The 15,788-nt window shown below is 64.1% G+C and overlaps 2 protein-coding genes across 6 annotated transcripts; one reads left to right on the forward strand and one right to left on the reverse strand.

Annotated features, from left to right (window-relative positions):
- Window positions 1-158: 158 nt before the first annotated feature.
- On the forward strand, window positions 159-8,017 carry MYL5 (myosin light chain 5). 5 transcript variants are annotated; one of them, XM_045391984.3, is made up of 8 exons: window positions 159-345; window positions 3,923-4,030; window positions 4,665-4,772; window positions 4,970-5,045; window positions 5,956-6,060; window positions 6,549-6,627; window positions 7,174-7,222; window positions 7,879-8,017. In XM_045391984.3, the coding sequence occupies exons 2-8, from the start codon at window positions 4,028-4,030 to the stop codon at window positions 7,978-7,980; spliced, it is 522 nt and encodes a 173-aa protein (XP_045247919.1). In that variant the 5' UTR covers window positions 159-345; window positions 3,923-4,027; the 3' UTR covers window positions 7,981-8,017. The 5 variants fall into 5 exon arrangements, with proteins under 5 accessions (XP_045247919.1, XP_065400713.1, XP_065400711.1 ...); XM_065544641.2 differs by lacking the exon at window positions 7,174-7,222; XM_065544639.2 differs by lacking the exon at window positions 5,956-6,060.
- On the reverse strand, window positions 7,815-15,231 carry SLC49A3 (solute carrier family 49 member 3). Its single transcript, XM_065544642.2, is given in 12 exon segments — window positions 7,815-8,148; window positions 8,150-8,245; window positions 8,586-8,706; window positions 9,034-9,143; window positions 9,462-9,619; window positions 9,861-10,013; window positions 10,476-10,592; window positions 10,713-10,850; window positions 11,809-11,885; window positions 12,081-12,294; window positions 12,526-12,684; window positions 15,074-15,231. Coding segments are annotated over 12 exon segments (1,698 nt in total). The 5' UTR covers window positions 15,224-15,231; the 3' UTR covers window positions 7,815-7,943.
- Between the last annotated feature and the right edge of the window lie 557 nt (window positions 15,232-15,788).

Raw genomic sequence — 15,788 nt, forward strand, 5'->3', positions numbered from 1 at the left:
CGCTGTCAGCAGCGAGAGAGCGGGGCAGGGGGGCGGGGCGCGCCTCCTGGTGGCTGGAGGGTGACTGCGCACTCCCGGGCCGTGGTGACGTCACGTGATGCGCACGCGCACAAGGGCCGGGGCGTGCGCGGATGACCACCGGCGGCGCCCGCGCGGTTGCTTCGTGAGGCGGTGTCAGCGCCGAGTGGGCCGGGGGTTTCTTTTCGCCGCAGGGCTTGGGCCCGGCTGTCTCCCCGCGCCGCTGCTGAGGTCCTGTCGTGCGCGTCCTGGCCGTGTGTCCACACCCCAGACTGCGGACTGAGGCGCACTCGGTCTTCTTGCGGCGCGGAGCGTCCGGGACCTGAGGTCAGGGCGGCTCGGGCGGGTCCAGCCCCGCGGTCCGTGCCCACCTGAGGGCGGCCTGGGCAGGGACCTGGGGGTCCTGGGAGCGGAGTGTGAGCCAAGTGCAGGTGGCTCCCCGGGCAGGTCCTTCCCCTACAGGGCAGTGACCCTCTGGCCAGTGTCTGTCGCCGGCCGGGCCGCGCTGGACTCCGCAGCCCGCGGTAGCATGGCCTCCAGGCCGCTCTGCCTGTGGCTGCTCTGCCTGGGGGCACCGGACACCCTTCCCGCCGGAGCTGGAGCTTCCTCACCCCAGGATCTCCCATCACTTCCGTCCCGAGGAGGGGCTGGGATCTTCTTGGGAAGACCAGCCCCCAACAGAGGCTGCTCCCTGGGTCCCCCGACTCCAGCCTTCAGGACTCCACAGCTCCAAGGGCCCGCCCCGGCCCAGGCCTGGGGACCACTGAGCCCCTCACTGGTCTTTGCTGGCCTCTGTCCACCTCCCAGTAGCTGTGTGTCTCCCACAGCTGCCCAGAGATAGGGCCTGCGGTGCCCATGTAGCCTCCCCGCTGTACCCGGGGTGCTGACCTGGCAGCCCCATGGACACCAGGCCTGGAGTCTGGGCAGGAGCCTTGCCCCTCCCACGTTCTGGATCTTCCTGGCAGCAGCCATGCTGTCCGTGTTGGGCCATCTGCGGGCCCCCTTTGGCCCCATGCAGTAGTGACGCAAGGCCTCCTGTGTCCCCTCTCCTGGCCCTGCACTGCTACGGGCAGAAGCAACTGGAGAACTATGGCTCGGGCCTCGCTAAGGTGCAGCATCACAAACTCCAGGACTCCTGAAGCGGGCATGGGGAGGACCACAATCCTGGCGACCTGGGCTGCCTGCCCAGGCCTGAGCCACCTCTACCTTCTCTCCTGGCTTGTTCTGGGGTCCAGGGCCTGGGCCTCTCTGGCTGAGAAACTGGGAAGTCACTGGGCTCTGTTTCCTGGGCTGGGTATACCAAGACCAATCCTATAGGGCAGGGGTTCCCAGCCCCCAGCCACAGACCAGTACCAGCTGGTGGCCTGTTAGGAACCGGGCAGCACAGGATAAGGTGAGGGAGCATTGAGGGAGCATGACCACCTGAGCTCCACCCACTGCCAGATCAGCCTGGGCATCAGATTCCCACAGGAGCATGAACCGTACTGTGAGCTGCGCACTTGGATCTGGATTGCGCTCTGCCTGTGAGAATCTAATGCCCGGGCCGGGCGCGGTGGCTCAAGCCTGTAATCCCAGCACTTTGGGAGGCCGAGATGGGCGGATCACAAGGTCAGGAGATCGAGACCATCCTGGCTAACATGGTGAAACCCCGTCTCTACTAAAAATACAAAAAACTAGCCGGGCGAGGTGGCGGGCGCCTGTAGTCCCAGCTACTCGGGAGGCTGAGGCAGGAGAATGGCGTAAACCCGGGAAGCGGAGCTTGCAGTGAGCTGAGATCCAGCCACTGCACTCCAGCCTGGGCGACAGAGCGAGACTCCGTCTCAAAAAAAAAAAAAAAGAGAGAATCTAATGCCTGATGAACTAAGGTGGGACAGTTTCATCCCGAAACCTTCCTCCCCAACACGGAAAAATTGTCCTCCATGAAACCTGTCCCAAGTGCCAAAAAGGTTGGGGACTTGCTGTGGGGCCACCCTGATCTTTTCTCCAGCTTCTGTGAGGTTGACCTGCAGGCCCTGAAGACTCCTGCCTGAGGCCTCTGCCTGAACCCTGTCCTCAGGGGGCCAGAAGCAAGCCCCAGCTCTCCCCAGACCTCCTATTGCTTGCTGAGGAAGCCGCAGGTGCACACTGGATCCGCCAGGCACAGAAGCATTCTGGCCCTCAGCAAAGCCCCCACCTTCCGCCAGGGCAGACGGCCTCGGGTGACCACGGGTGGTTTCCCTTCACTGGATTTTAAAATAAACCAGAGTCCTCAGCAACTCCTGCTTCCAGAATCAAAAATAAGTGTCTCTGGGGCCCAAGGTAGGGGGTGAGGGGGACATACCAGCAGCTTCCACCGGAGGTGGGGTGGGGCAGGGCAGGGCACCAGCAGGGAAAACACTCGGGCAAACACATACCGCCCAGGGAAGACCCCCTGAAGCCGGTGGAGACCTGCCTTTGCTCAGGGCCTTTCCTGAGAGCTCAGTGGTGGAAAGGGTCCCACCTGGCTCAAGACATGGCCTGTCGGGGCCTCTGCAGCTGTCGGGTCAGCTGTGGGTGCAGAAGCTGATAGTCCCCCAGTTCAGGCTCTGCTGCTATCTTTAGTGCTGTGCTCAGACTCCAGTGGCCTGGGAACCCTCTGCAGGGAGCTCTGCAGCCCTTCTCACATTCCTGGTGGCCTCGGGGGGCCTCCCAACCATGCTTCCCCTTTCGGTGTGGTTCTTCTCACTCCTGCAGCCCAGCAATACCCCTTCAGGGTCATACCCAGACCCCACTGGACTAGCAGCAGGGGATGCCCTGGCCCTTGTTCCCAGCCCCAGGTTCCCACATCTGGTCACCTGGCCCCTTGCAGTCGGCCCCAGGTCCCTCCTGGGCAGGTCATGCCTCCCAGGGACCTCGAGCTCGAGCGTCAGTGCTGCATAGAGACCGTTGGACCTGGGGATGGAACCAGGCAGCATCTCAGGGGATGCCAACTGTAACCATGTGTCCCTCAGAGGGTAGGACCTCTGCTCAAAAGACACACAAGTGGCACCTGTCTTTTTAGCTTTGCAGACACAATGGTGCCCCCAGGGGATTCCACCCGACTGCTGTGGCTGCATACACTTACTCCCACCCCCGCCCCTGCAGCACCGAGGGGCAGCTGCCTCCCACCCAGACGCAGGCCTGGGGGGCTCCAAGAGCTAGTTCTCCACTCAGCCTGCAGGCCTCCCTTGATCCCTTTGATCCTGCTTGGCCTGCAGACCCTCCTCCCACCCCTTGAACCAGGGCATCTGGATTGACTCTGTGGTGGCCTCCGATATCTGGCACCACCAACAGACCCCAGGCCAGGTCCCTTCCCCAGACTCTGCCCTTGAGGCCATGGTATAGGGGGTAAGACCAGGCTCAGGGCCCTGGAGTCCCCTCCCAGGCCATCTGAGCAGCTTGGCCACCTCCGTGGCTCCTCCATCCCAGAAATGTCATCACCCATGGGCCAGGCAAGGAGCTCCCAGCCATGAGGTCAGACCGGGTGGTCCCAGGGCCAAGGCTATGGACTGACTTTTCTGTCACTGAGGCAGGGAAGGGCGTAAACACCCCTGACACACAGAGTGCTTGGCAGAAGCCTGGTGACCAGCTGCAGTCACCCACAGCAGCTTGGTGCAAATCCAGAAAAGATGCCCCTTCCTCTGGCTCCTGCAGTTCCAGGGTGCCCAGGCCCCCAGGCAAGAGCTCGTGCAGGTGGCCCTGGGGACACACAGCATCGTTGGGAGAACTAAGCCTCCCCGCGGGTGGGGGACACGTGGGGTAGGAGGTGGTCCTGGCCAGAGGTGCCTGGGGAGGCTGGGGGCCTTGCAGGGTGGGGCATGGCAAGGGTGTGAGTCACTGCTGGGCTGCCAAAGCTCACTCTGCAGTTGTCCAGTTCCCTGGGGTAGCCCCAAACCTGTCCTTGTAGGGAGTGGCAGCCGGAGTCTGAGCTGTCCTGGGGGACCAAGTGGGAGCTTAAGATGGGCAAGACCTGAGGCCCTGGGCAGACGCATCGAAGCAGGCAGAAGCAGGCATGGTGAGCAGGCCACTGTGCGTGCCTGGGGTAGGCATGTGGGTATGAGCTGTGCCGTGCGTGTGTACATGTGCACAGAAAAGAGCATAGGCATGTCTGTGCATGCCTGTGAGTGCAGGTGTGGGCGTGTGCTGTGTGTGCATGTGTGTGTGCATGAACATGTGTATGTGCGTGTGTGTGACCATGCAGGTGTGGGCGTGTGCTGTGTGGTGGGAGGTACATGCCCCACGCTGCTGCCCTGGTGAGAGTCTGGAGCAGGATGAGGGGGTTCCTGGCCTTCATGAAATCCCAGTACCCAGAACAAGCCCACCCAGAGTCCACTTGCCCGTCAAGCCTTCAGAGGCCAAGCTGGCTCCTGCTGGACGGCAATCCCTGACCACTGTGCTCTGTGGGTCTTCCGGAAGCCACTCTCTCTCCCCCACTCCCTGTGCTGCAGCCAGACACCAGCAGCCGCCCTGCCCCCAACCCCAGCTACCCAGGCTTGAGGCTGGCATGCTCCTCAGCTGCCTGGCCCCCTCCAGCCCCACCCAAGGGCTGAGGTCCACCCTTCATCTGAGTTAAGTCTCTCAAAACTCTGGGTGCTCTGGAGGGTTTCCTCAGCCGGCCAGGACCCTCAGCCATGGTGCTCCCATTGCAGGCCAGCAGGAAGACCAAGAAGAAGGAAGGGGGTGCCCTCCGGGCCCAGAGAGCCTCATCCAATGTCTTCTCCAACTTCGAGCAGACTCAGATCCAGGAGTTCAAGGAGGTAAGACTTTCCTGCTTCACTGGGAGCCCCCGTCCCCAGAAGCCTGTGCTGGGAAGACCCCATGTGGGCTGGCTCCAGGGCCAGAGGATAGGAGTGGGAGCCTATCCTCAGTCAGGGGTGCTGAGGAGCTGGGAGCAGGGGGCAGGGGCAGAGCCCAGCCGGGTCGGCAGCACAGCAGCCCTGGCCTCGCTTCCCAGGCATTCACACTCATGGATCAGAACCGAGACGGCTTCATCGACAAGGAGGACCTGAAGGACACCTACGCCTCCCTGGGTAGGTACCCAGGCAGAACACCTCAGAGACCTTGGAGGAGGTGAATACAGAGCATCCTCCAGTCCCATACGCTGCGGCCCCTCCTCCTCCAGGGCCTGGGCTTTAAAGACCCATCCGACGGCCCTGAAGGATGCGAGGGGATGGCCCTGGCCTCCCTTGGTTCCATCAGAGCTAGCAGAGAGTGTCCCAGGGTGAGACAGGGTGGGTGGTACAGCCCAAGCCTGGAAACTCAGAGTGGGCTTTGGGGCAGCAGGCTCCAGGGCAGGGCTGACGCTCCGGTAGGACACTCCGATAGGCAGGCGGCTTGCCCTAAGCCGGACCACAGAGCTGACAGAGGGCATGGAGACCCTGCCCAGCCGGAACACAGAGCTGGGGGAGGGCCTGGAGACCCTGCCCCGCCTCTGGAGCACAGCCCAAGTGTGGTGGGGCACACTGCCCTCCCCAGCCTCAGTTCTCCCTGTGGCATATTCTGTTCCCAGCAGCTGCCTCTGACCTGAGGCAGGAGGGCAGGGGGCTTCGGTCCCACCCTGGGAGCTATGGAGTGACTTCTCCTTGGGGTGGGAGGGTCACAAGTGACCCGTCTTCCTCTCAGCCCTGCTTATGCCCAAGTAAGAACAGCAGATCCCAGCACCTTCCCAAGCTCTGTGTCACCTCCCTCTCCATCAGCCCTTAGTCCTGGGGCTCAGGGTTTGGGGTGAGGTGGACACAGCCAGCCAGACGCACCCACTGCCCCACATGCCTGGGCCAAGTGCCTCCTTCCCGCTCCCTCCCCACCCCTCCCATCTGCCTGCCTGGCCCTGTGCTGGGGTCACCTGCTGGTGGGGCCTGGCCCTGTGCTGGGGTCACCTGCTGGTGGGACAGCAGACATAGCAACAAGCCCTGCCCTGTGACGCCCCCGCATCTGTGACAGGCAAGACCAATGTCAAGGACGATGAGCTGGACGCCATGCTCAAAGAGGCCTCGGGGCCCATCAACTTCACCATGTTTCTGAACATGTTTGGGGAGAAGCTGAGTGGTGAGCACTGTTGGGACAGTCCTTGCCCTCCTAGTTAATTCCTGACAGTTAGAGATCCAGACATTTCACGTAAAAATCCCTCTTTTCCTATCTCTGGAGAAGCCCTAGGGCCTGGCACTCTGGGAGCCAACAACTGTGGGGCCCCATCAGCCATCCCAGAGCCATGTGCTCAGGCTCGCCCTCCTGCCCCACATGCTGTGTGACCCGCCGTCGGGACGGCGGCACTCATGCGGCACTCACCCCCAGCTCCAGGCCTGGGCTGACCCTGGGCACTCCAAAACTCACTACATCCCAGGGCAGGAGTGCCCGACAAGGCCTCCTTGGGGCTCAGGAAAGGAGAAGGCCTTCAGGCAGTGGCCACTTTGTGGGCAGAGGCTTGGAGTCACCCCTTGCTTGGGGCAGGGGTCTCCCCTCCTGCCACCTGCCCTTGGCAGCCGAAGCAGGACTGCCACCCTGAAGGCCCAGGGCTGAAGGTGCCTTTGTGGCAGGTACCGATGCCGAGGAGACCATTCTAAACGCCTTCAAGATGCTGGACCCAGACGGGAAAGGGAAAATCAACAAGGAGTAGTGAGTGCCCGGCTGGGGGAGGGCGGCCGGGCCGCCGGGGGTCCCCAGTGATCTCACCCTGTCCCAAAAGGGACAATCACCCACCAGATGCCACGCCCACCTCCCTACCTCTGACCAGCTTCAGGACCATGAGGAGTGAACCCAGGATCCCAGCTAAGTGGGACACCAGCCCTGCCCACACAGGGACCAGCAGCCAGTGCCCAGGGGGCGGCTTCCCCTCAGCCCACTCCTCCATCTTCAGCTCCTGCCAGGCACTGGCCTGTGACCTCCTTCGGGCTCTGTTCCCATCAGCAGCCCCCAGGCGGGCCCCCCAGAAGTGATGACCCCTGAGTGTGTCCTCTAAGGTCCCTCAGGCTCTGTCCCCATCAGCGGCTCCCCCAACCGTGATGATCCCTGAGTGTGTTGGGAAGCGGCCTGCCCCAGGGCCACACTCCTGCGGGAAGGGCGGGAGTGCAGTGAGCAGGGGCAGCCTGGGGCCCCTGAGCCCCACGAGAAGGCTCCTGCGCCCCCGCATCAGCCCGCGCTGACCCCTTTCCTCGTCCTCAGCATCAAGCGTCTGCTGATGTCCCAGGCTGACAAGATGACAGCGGATGAGGTCTGGCCCGCGGCTCCCCTGCCAAGCCCACGAGGGGAGGGCGGGGCTCCCGGGGTCAGCTGGTTGGAGGCGCACGCGGAGCCCGAGGGGCTGCAGCGCCGCGGTTAGGACCCAGGACAGAACAGGCCCCCGGGGGGACTCCCAAAGTGCCCGTCTGAGGGACAGAACTGGCTCAGAGGGGTCAGGTCAGCGGCTGGAGACCCCTCCCCTCCGTTAGGTCAGCGGCTGGAGACCCCCTCCGCCGCCCGAGCGTCTGTCCCAGCTTGAGGGGCGGGGCTCACAGCTGTGCGGCCCCGCAGCCGCCCCCCACGCCTGACGCACCCCTCCCAGCCCCAGCCCCAGAGGGCGAGACCAATGCCCGGGCACCCCCAGGACCCCCGCACCTCCCCCAGACCCCACACGGTCCTCCCAGACGCTGCTGAAGGGCCGAACCCCACACCTGCGCCCAGGCTATGGCTGCAGCCGCCCCCAGCACCGCCCCCAGCACCGCCCCCAGCACCGCCCCCAGCACCGCCCTCATCCCCCGCCCCTGCCCCGCCCCCGCCCCTCCCCGCTCCCTCTCCCCCGGCACGGAAACCACACCCGCGACCGCTGCAGGTGCGCGTTTGTATTTCGCTCCCGGAGCCCTCAGGGGGCCCTTTCGCCCCCGCCCGCAGGTGGACCAGATGTTCCAGTTCGCCTCCATCGATGCCGCGGGCAACCTGGACTACAAGGCGCTGAGCTACGTGATCACCCACGGGGAGGAAAAGGAGGAGTGAGGCCCGGCCTGGTCAATAAACCTGGACGCTAGGACGCTGCCTGCGAGTTCGCCGGGGCGGGAGGGCGCGTCCGTGGCTGCTGGGCCCTGTGCGCGAGGGGTCGCTCGGCAGCAGATAGGGTGGGGGCTCTGGGGCTCTCTGGGGTCCTCTAGCGAGGCCCCCCGCCTTGCACTCCGGAGTCGCCCTGCTGGGCCCCAGGACCCCAGCCCTTCCCGCTCCCCCTCGGTCCACACCCCGCCTTGAGTCTGCGCCGCCCACGGCCGCCCTGCCTGGTCCGGGTCCACACAGCAGTAGCCCTCTCGCTCAGCCGCGCATCAGTCTCGGGCCCAGGGGCTCTCCCCAGGCCCTGAGTGCGCCGAACGCCTTGGGTCCCTCAGCCCAGCTGTCTGGCGTGGTGGGCACAGCCCCGGTGACCCGAGCCTGCCTCCCCTTCACCACACGTCCCTGGTCAGTCTCCGCATCTTGGGGCTCTGGGAGGAGGTGGCAGGGCCCAGAGAAGCGGCTCCAGGAATGAGCTGGCCCTGAGCTTCCAAGCTGCGAGTGCCATGCTGGGGCCTCAAGGGGTAGTTTCCGGCGGGGACTCCTGGTCCTCGGCGCCTGGGCACGCGTTCTGGGTGGAGGAGGACTTGCCAGACTCTGCCTGCAGGCGCCGGTATGAGGTGTGGAAGAAGAGTACCAGGATGCAGCTGAAGAGGTTGCACAGGCCGGCCATCAGCAGCACAGACGCTGGGGACACATAGCACAGCTGTCCCCACAGCCAAGCCCCGGGGCCACAGATGGGCAGAGCCGGACGCTGGCCTATGGTGACACCACTACCCTTGACCACAGAGTGACCCCAGACAGAGCCCACTCCCAGTTCTTGACAGCCCTGAGGGGGTGTTTGCAGACCCAGGTCCTGAGAGAGGTCACCAGCATGGGGTCTGGGATATGGGTGTGCCAACCCACCTCTGATCTTGGCCACACCTGTCCTAGCTCACCTGTCCTGTTGCCCAGGGACTCCCTGCGTGGGGCTCACCTGTCCCATTCCCCGGGAACTCTCCATGTGGTGCTCACCTGTCCAGTCAAGTGGATCCTCCCCCTGCTGGCAGGTGGAGAAGGACCGCTCCGAGCATTGCACAGTCAGTGCCATCATCGCCAGCATGATGAATATTCCCTCGACCTGCCTAGACACACGTGGCCCTCAGCCCCCGCTGCACTGCCCATCCCCTCAGAGCCAGGTGCCACTTTGGGAAGTGTTGACATCAGTGCTGTCCCTTTTGCCACCACCCTCCCGAAGGCAGCACACAGCTTCGGTCACGGGCCCTATCAGCTGGCCCGGCCTGCACACAGCAGGCGCTCAGAACCTGCTCAGCTCTTGCCAGAGCAGGCAGGTTCCCCACCTCCCCGAAAAGGGGCCTGGACCACAGGGTGCAACCCCAGGGGTGTAGGGGTGGAGCAAGGGGAGTATCTCTGGGGAGCAGCAGGGGCAGATGGATACTCACCCCAGCACAAAGATCAGGCCTACGGCAGCCCCCTCCCCCACGGGGAAGGAACACTCGACTGCCAACTCCATGGCCACGGGGGTCACCGAGAAGCCAAAGAGCCCGAGGAGCGAGCAGGTGGTGGCCAGGGCAAGGGCCTGTCCCTGCAGCAGGGACACCTGGGAGCCGCGGAACGGCAGGCAGACAGGTGGAGGGGGTGGCGGTCAGAATTGGACCTGGTTTCATGGGACACGGGGCATGGGGCGGGAGAACCCATCCCACCCAGGGGCCACTCTAGCTGGCAGAGGCCGGGCAGGAGACAGTCCGGACCTCTGTTCCAGCCAAGCTGCCAACCACCCTCTCCGGGCCTCACCACCCACCCACCCCTGCAGGGCGGTCTTGGCTTGAGGAGACCCTCACCAGGGCAAAGGCCATGCAGGCCAGAGAGACCAGGCACAGGCCGATCTTGGTGGCCTCAGTGAAGTGCTTGGTCCGGTCCACGTAGGGGCCGAGAGCCAGCGCCCCCAGGATCCCAAACGCGATGAAGAGAGCTCCACAGAGGCCAGAAAACCCCTGGAGGAGGCGAAGGCAAAGGTGGAAACATGCCCCCAATCCTACACCGGGCACTGATCCCAGAGGGCAGAGGGCCAGCTCAGAATGTGTGAGCAGAGCAAGGCCCTCCCTGCTGCATGTCTGGATACCAGCAGATGGCCCTGTCCTGCAGACCCACAGGGGTGGGGTCTTGCTGGGAAGGGGCACTGGGAGCCCTGGGGGCCCCATCTTCCCAACCACGCACCATCAGTCCCTCCACTCCATCCCACAGCTGCACCACCTCGCTGCAGCTGTGCCCACCACCTCCACCGCCTGTGGACATAATGTCGCCCAAGGCATCTCGGGAGGGCCCACGGCACAGAAGGGCGTCAATGTGGCCCCTGCCAGGATCGGACACGGAGCACCCCAGAGGCAGCGGTGACTCCGTGGCCGTATGGGGTGGGTGACAGAGGCAGAGCCCCCATGGGTGGGGCCAGGGCTCACATTGGAGTAGCCGCTTGCACAGAGGATCTGCTGCAGGAGGGTTGAGAAGCTGTAGGAGATCCCGATGCATCCCCCGAAGCACACAGCCAGGATGACATAGGCCTTATTCCGCACCAGCTTCGGGGAAAGAGTGTCTCAGCCCTGCAGCCCCGGGGGCCCTTCCCAAACCCATCCCCTCCTCGGCCTCTAGCCCCAACCCCCAAATCCACCCTACCCTGGGGATCCCACAGCACTGACCAGCTTGAGCCCATCCAGGAACTTCTCTGAGGTGGAGCTGGCAGCCCCGGCAGAGGGCGGGGTGGGGGGCACGCTCTCCCGGAGGCAGATGGTGGACAGCAGGCAGACAACGCCAGCAGGGATGGCATAGACACCGAGCTGGGGAGGGGTGTGTGTGCACAGGGAGACCACGCAGACTGGTGCCCACACACGCTGCAGCCCTGCCTGCCCCAGGTGCCACCTCTCAGCTCCTCCTGCCCCACCACTGGCTGCCTCCCAACCCCTGGTCTGCAGCCACCCTCTGCGAGGCCCAGGCTGGGAAGGGCCTGCTTGACTTCATCCTGGCCTGCTCCAGGGGCTGATAGGGAGCCCTGGCTGTCAACACATCCCTCACCAGTGACACCCTCCTGGCTGACGTTAGCCCAGCACCCCCAGGCTCCAGACTCATCTCACTGTCGGCTGCACAGCCCGTGACAGGGCTCAACACACGGACACCGATGGGTGCAGAGGCACACATGCACACACGCTCACCCTCAGTACATAGTCACAAGCACAGACACACCACACACACCCGATGCACATGCACGAGCACACACAGGCACACACCACACAACACACATGGGCACAGGAACAGAGACATGCACCGCACACACCACACACACTCGATACACATAGTCATGCATAGTAACATCACACACTGGCCGGGCACGGTGGCTCACGCCCGTAATCCCACTTTGGGAAGCTGAGGCAGAAGGATCACGAGGTCAGGAGTTTGAGACCAGCCTGGCCAACATGGTGAAACCCCACCCAACTCTACCAAAAATACAAAAAAAAAAAAAAAAAATTAGCCGAGCATGGTGGCGCACACCTGTAGTCCCAGCTACTCCAGAGGATGAGGCGGGGAATTGCTTAAACCCAGGAGGTGGAGGTTGCAGTGAGCCGAGATTGCGCCACTGCAGTCCAGCCTGGGCAACAGGCTGAGACTCCTTCTTGGGGGGCGGGGCGGGGGGAATCACACACAGGCATAGGAACACGGACACGCTTGGGCTCAGGAACACACAGACACGCATGCGCACACACCACACAGGCCAGGCACGGGCGCCTCATGACCCCTCACCATTAACAGAATGTCCTCGCCCTTCTTGACCAGCGCAGGGGACAGCATGTTGGCCACAAGGACGCCCAGGGGGTTCGCTGGGTGGGCGGATGCACAGGGAAATGCATCAGCTCGGCTGTGGCCCGGCTTCCTCTCCAGCCCACAGGCAGAACCTTCTGGGCCCCAGCTCCTCCACCCTAGCCAGAGAGCCCGGGGAGCCGAGTATCTGTGCGTGGAGCCAGAAGAGACCCCGGGGTGCGCCCAGGCAGGCGGCCTCCCTCCCCGGAACTCACATATGGTGGTGAGCATGTTGGCCGTGGCTCGCTGGTGCTCTGGGAACCACAAGGCAGCCACCTTGGCTGGAGAGAAGATGACCAGGCTCTGGGCAAGGGCACAGAGGCTCTGGCCACCCATGAGGAAGGCAAATGGGTTTTGGGTCCCAACAACCACGCAGGGCACGATGCGTAGCACACTCCCGGCAAAGTTCAGCCACGCGCCCAGGATGGTCTGCGAGGAGGGTGTCAGGGACAGGGTCAGGGTCTCTGCCGCCAACCCAGGTGCCCACCGCGTCCTCCCAGCACCTGCACTTCCCACGGCCGCCACCCTGACAGCTCTGCTGGGTCCCCAGCTGTTGGGACTGATGGGCCCTGGTCTGGGGAGGAGGCCTTGACTCTCGTACCCAAATGCAGGGGCCTTCACCCTGTCCCAGAGCGGGCCACGGTGTGGGGTCTGACTCACCGCCCCACGGAGCCCGACGGAGTCCAGGACCCAGATGGCCACCAGGCCAAACAGGGTGGATACCACGAGGTAGACCAGTGACAGCCAGTTGACCTGCGCCATGGACAGGACGAAGTGCTCGGCAACGATGTCAGCCACAGGTGCAAAGCTGAGCCACAGCTGCAGGGGCCAGGTGGGAGTCAGCACAGAGCCACAGACCCCGGACCTACGTGCTCTGGCCCCAGCCAGCCCGAGGGAGCCAGAGTGCCAGCAGGCCTGTGAGGCCGAGGGGATCCAGCAAGCTGGACACAGGGCCCTCCTGCCCAAGGAGAGCGCCACCTTGCCTTCCCCGAGGGAGGGCACCCAGCGCAGGGTCAGAAAGCATGCCCTGACCGGGGACCAGCCTGAGGGGCAGACACTAAGGCCAAGGACCTGGCCAGAGCCCACAGGACCACGAGCCCCACCCAGACCAGACCTGGGGCTCCAAGGCAGGCCAGGGAAAGACGGGCATGACAGGGTCTCAGCTAGAACCTCTGGGATTGCAGGCCAGCCCCACCCAAAGCCAGCCCGACCTTCCCTCCCAGAAGGCCCAGGTGTTTGGGCAGAATGTTGACAGAGCAGATGCCATTCCCCACCCCGCAGGCATTATCAGGTGCTAGGGCTCTCCACCCCACAGACGTCTGGCACACAGCACGAGTGCCCACTGCGGCCGAGGGGAAGGCCTCCTAGAGGAGGTGAGACTGGCTCATCCCTGAGGGAGGTCAAAGTGGAGCCGGTCACCAGGGCTCACTATAGGAGGGAGGAGGGCGTCCACACGTGGGCCCCAAGGAGGCTGTGTCACTCAAGGTCAACTTCCATGAGTCCACCGAGCTCCAGGCCACACCCTCCGGCAGAGCAGCCAGACCCAGGCTCCACCCGGATGAGGTCTGACTCAGCCCACGGGACAGGACAGGGAGCTTGGGCAACAGCCACCTTGTCTTCCTTTTTCCGCAGGACAGGGCCAGGGGCAGATCTCTCAGGCACAGAACGAGCTCCCCAAGCCCAGCTGATGGCTGCCTGGCCAAGCCCACGGAGAGAAAGCCAGGCGTCCACTGACAAAGCCTGCCCTGCAGAGCCAAGCCCGCCGCTCCAGCCTCAGCCCTGTCCTGCTTCCTTGGGGGCCTGAGTGAGGCCCACAGCTGACTCACTGAGCAGAGATGCGTCTGAAGCGTGCGGGGCAACGTGGGAGGACGATCTGTCCAACTCCCTTCCTCCTCTCCCAGCCTCGACCCTGCCCTCGCTCGCCCCCTTGGGTCCTTTGAGTCTCATCCAGAGCACTGGGCTTGGCTGTCTTCTAGGTGGGTGTTGACCCAAGCTCTGCTCCGCCCGCCCCTTACACTGCCCACTGGAACCTGGGAGCCCTGGTCACTGGCTGCAGATGAGGAACTCCAGCCTCAAGGGCACTTGGCTGGAGTGAACGTGGTGCTCACGGCTCACTGTGGTGACCCAGGCAGAGACCATGACGACTCTTGGTGTCAGGGTGAGATTTCTGTGTGCTCCATGATGACTTGTGGGTATTGCTACAACGGTGAAGAACTGCAGTAGGAGGCCCTTGACTGTCCAAGGAATGCCCCACACCCAGGACACCTACTGACCATCGAACCAGCCCACACCCTCAGACGCTCCAGCCAAAGTCAGTTATGGCTCCCCCAGTGCCTGGACACGGTGGGCCAGGACGCCAAGCCACGGCAGTGAGTTACGTACGGCGTGTGCCTGCATCTGTGGGCAGCAGGCAGCCCCCAGGCCCATCCAGCAGATCCCAGGCCTGTCTTGTCCGGGAGCTGGTTCTCCATTCCCAGCCAGCAAAGGAGGAGGGGAGAGGCCCCGGGGTCCACCTGGAAGAACCCTGACCCAGGCCTAACAGCGGCTCCTGCTCCTGACCCTGAGCTTCCTGACCATCCCCGTGACCCGGCGCCTCCCTAAGCTGTGGGTCCTGCTGCCAACTCTAGCTGTTCATTGCACATTGCCCAGATACTACCCAACCAGTTCCTGAGGCTCCCTGGAATGGTTGATGAGGGCTCACAGGGCAGGAAAGGCTGCAGTGTGCAGCACGGGAAGGGAGTGGGGGCAGGATGGAGCCCAGCCCAGCCCAGGAGCAGCCCCTCACTCAGAGTCAGGTGGAGGAGAGTGCGGCTCCAAGCCCACCTCTGCTCTGTGCCTGCTGTCCTGGGGCTGGGAGGCGTGGAGGGAGGGAGGGAGGGCCTTTGCAGGGCCACCTGTATGTGCTGGCTGGGGAAGAGGGACCCAGGCCACTGGCTGGAGCCACTGAAGGCTGGGAAGGGCTGGGACTCCATGACTGGCAGATCCCCCTGGGCACCCAGCCCTCCTGCTCTGTGCCCTGGGCCCCGACACCTCCAGGACAGACAGTGCCCCCAGTGCCCACACCCCCTAGCCACCCCCAGAAGGCACCCCCTGGCCCCGGCCCCAGCCAGCACCTGGCACCTCGGGCTGTGGCCACAGGAAAATGAAACCCAGCTGGTCCGAAGGGACCGAGGGTCCCGGAGCCCCCTGTCCCTGTCCCCGCCCCTACCATGGCGTTGGAGCAGCTGACCAGGCTGACTACGAGCAGGAACACCCAGCGGCGAGCGTAGGTGCGGTGGGCCTGTTGTGCACACAGGGCCCCGGGCTCTGCCAACCCGGGGTCTGCCCCCGTCTGTCCTGCCATCGTCCGCGGCTCCATGGGTCTCCATCGGTCCCACGGGCGGCCCGGGCTCAAGGACCTTCCAGCGTGGGCTGGGACCGCCCGGGGGTGGAGGTGGGGACAGGTGGAGCAACGGGGCCAGTTCCGCCCCAGGGACTACGGAGGAGGGTCCCGCCCCGTTGCAGTTAAGGAAGACCCAAAAAAGGGGATGAAAGGGGGGCCAAAGGTGAAGTTGGACCCTCCTCCTTTGGCCTCAGTTTGGAAGTCCCTGCCGCAAAAACCGAATGTCCCCTCCAGAAAGGGCCCCCGGTCACAGCCTGTGTGGTCCTCAGGGTGGAAAGGCGCAGGAAAGGCGGCCTGGAAGTCACTCTGCCCAGCAGAAGCTCTGCATTTCCTGAAGGGGGCTGTGGATCCCAAGTTCCTGAGGTTCAAGCCAGCCACAGGAAGGGGCCAGAGGCCAGCCTGGAGGAAGAGGCTGGGCTCGCTTTGCACAGAGCCTCAAATCAGACCAGTCCCTCTAGTGCCCCTGTGGAAAGCAGACATGGGGTAGGAGGGGCCAAAGGCTGCCCGCCAAGGTGGGAGGGAAGGCTGGGAAGGCCTGTGG

The sequence above is a fragment of the Macaca fascicularis genome, chromosome 5, assembly GCF_037993035.2.
Source record: "Macaca fascicularis isolate 582-1 chromosome 5, T2T-MFA8v1.1".
Lineage (NCBI taxonomy): Eukaryota > Metazoa > Chordata > Mammalia > Primates > Cercopithecidae > Macaca > Macaca fascicularis.

Excerpts from the sequence above, each read along its gene's own strand:
- MYL5 (XM_045391984.3), top strand. Across the intron at positions 6,061-6,548 it reads GTTTGGGGAGAAGCTGAGTG|GTACCGATGCCGAGGAGACC; the intron begins GTGAGCACTGTT and ends CCTTTGTGGCAG. Across the intron at positions 7,223-7,878 it reads ACAAGATGACAGCGGATGAG|GTGGACCAGATGTTCCAGTT; the intron begins GTCTGGCCCGCG and ends CCCCGCCCGCAG.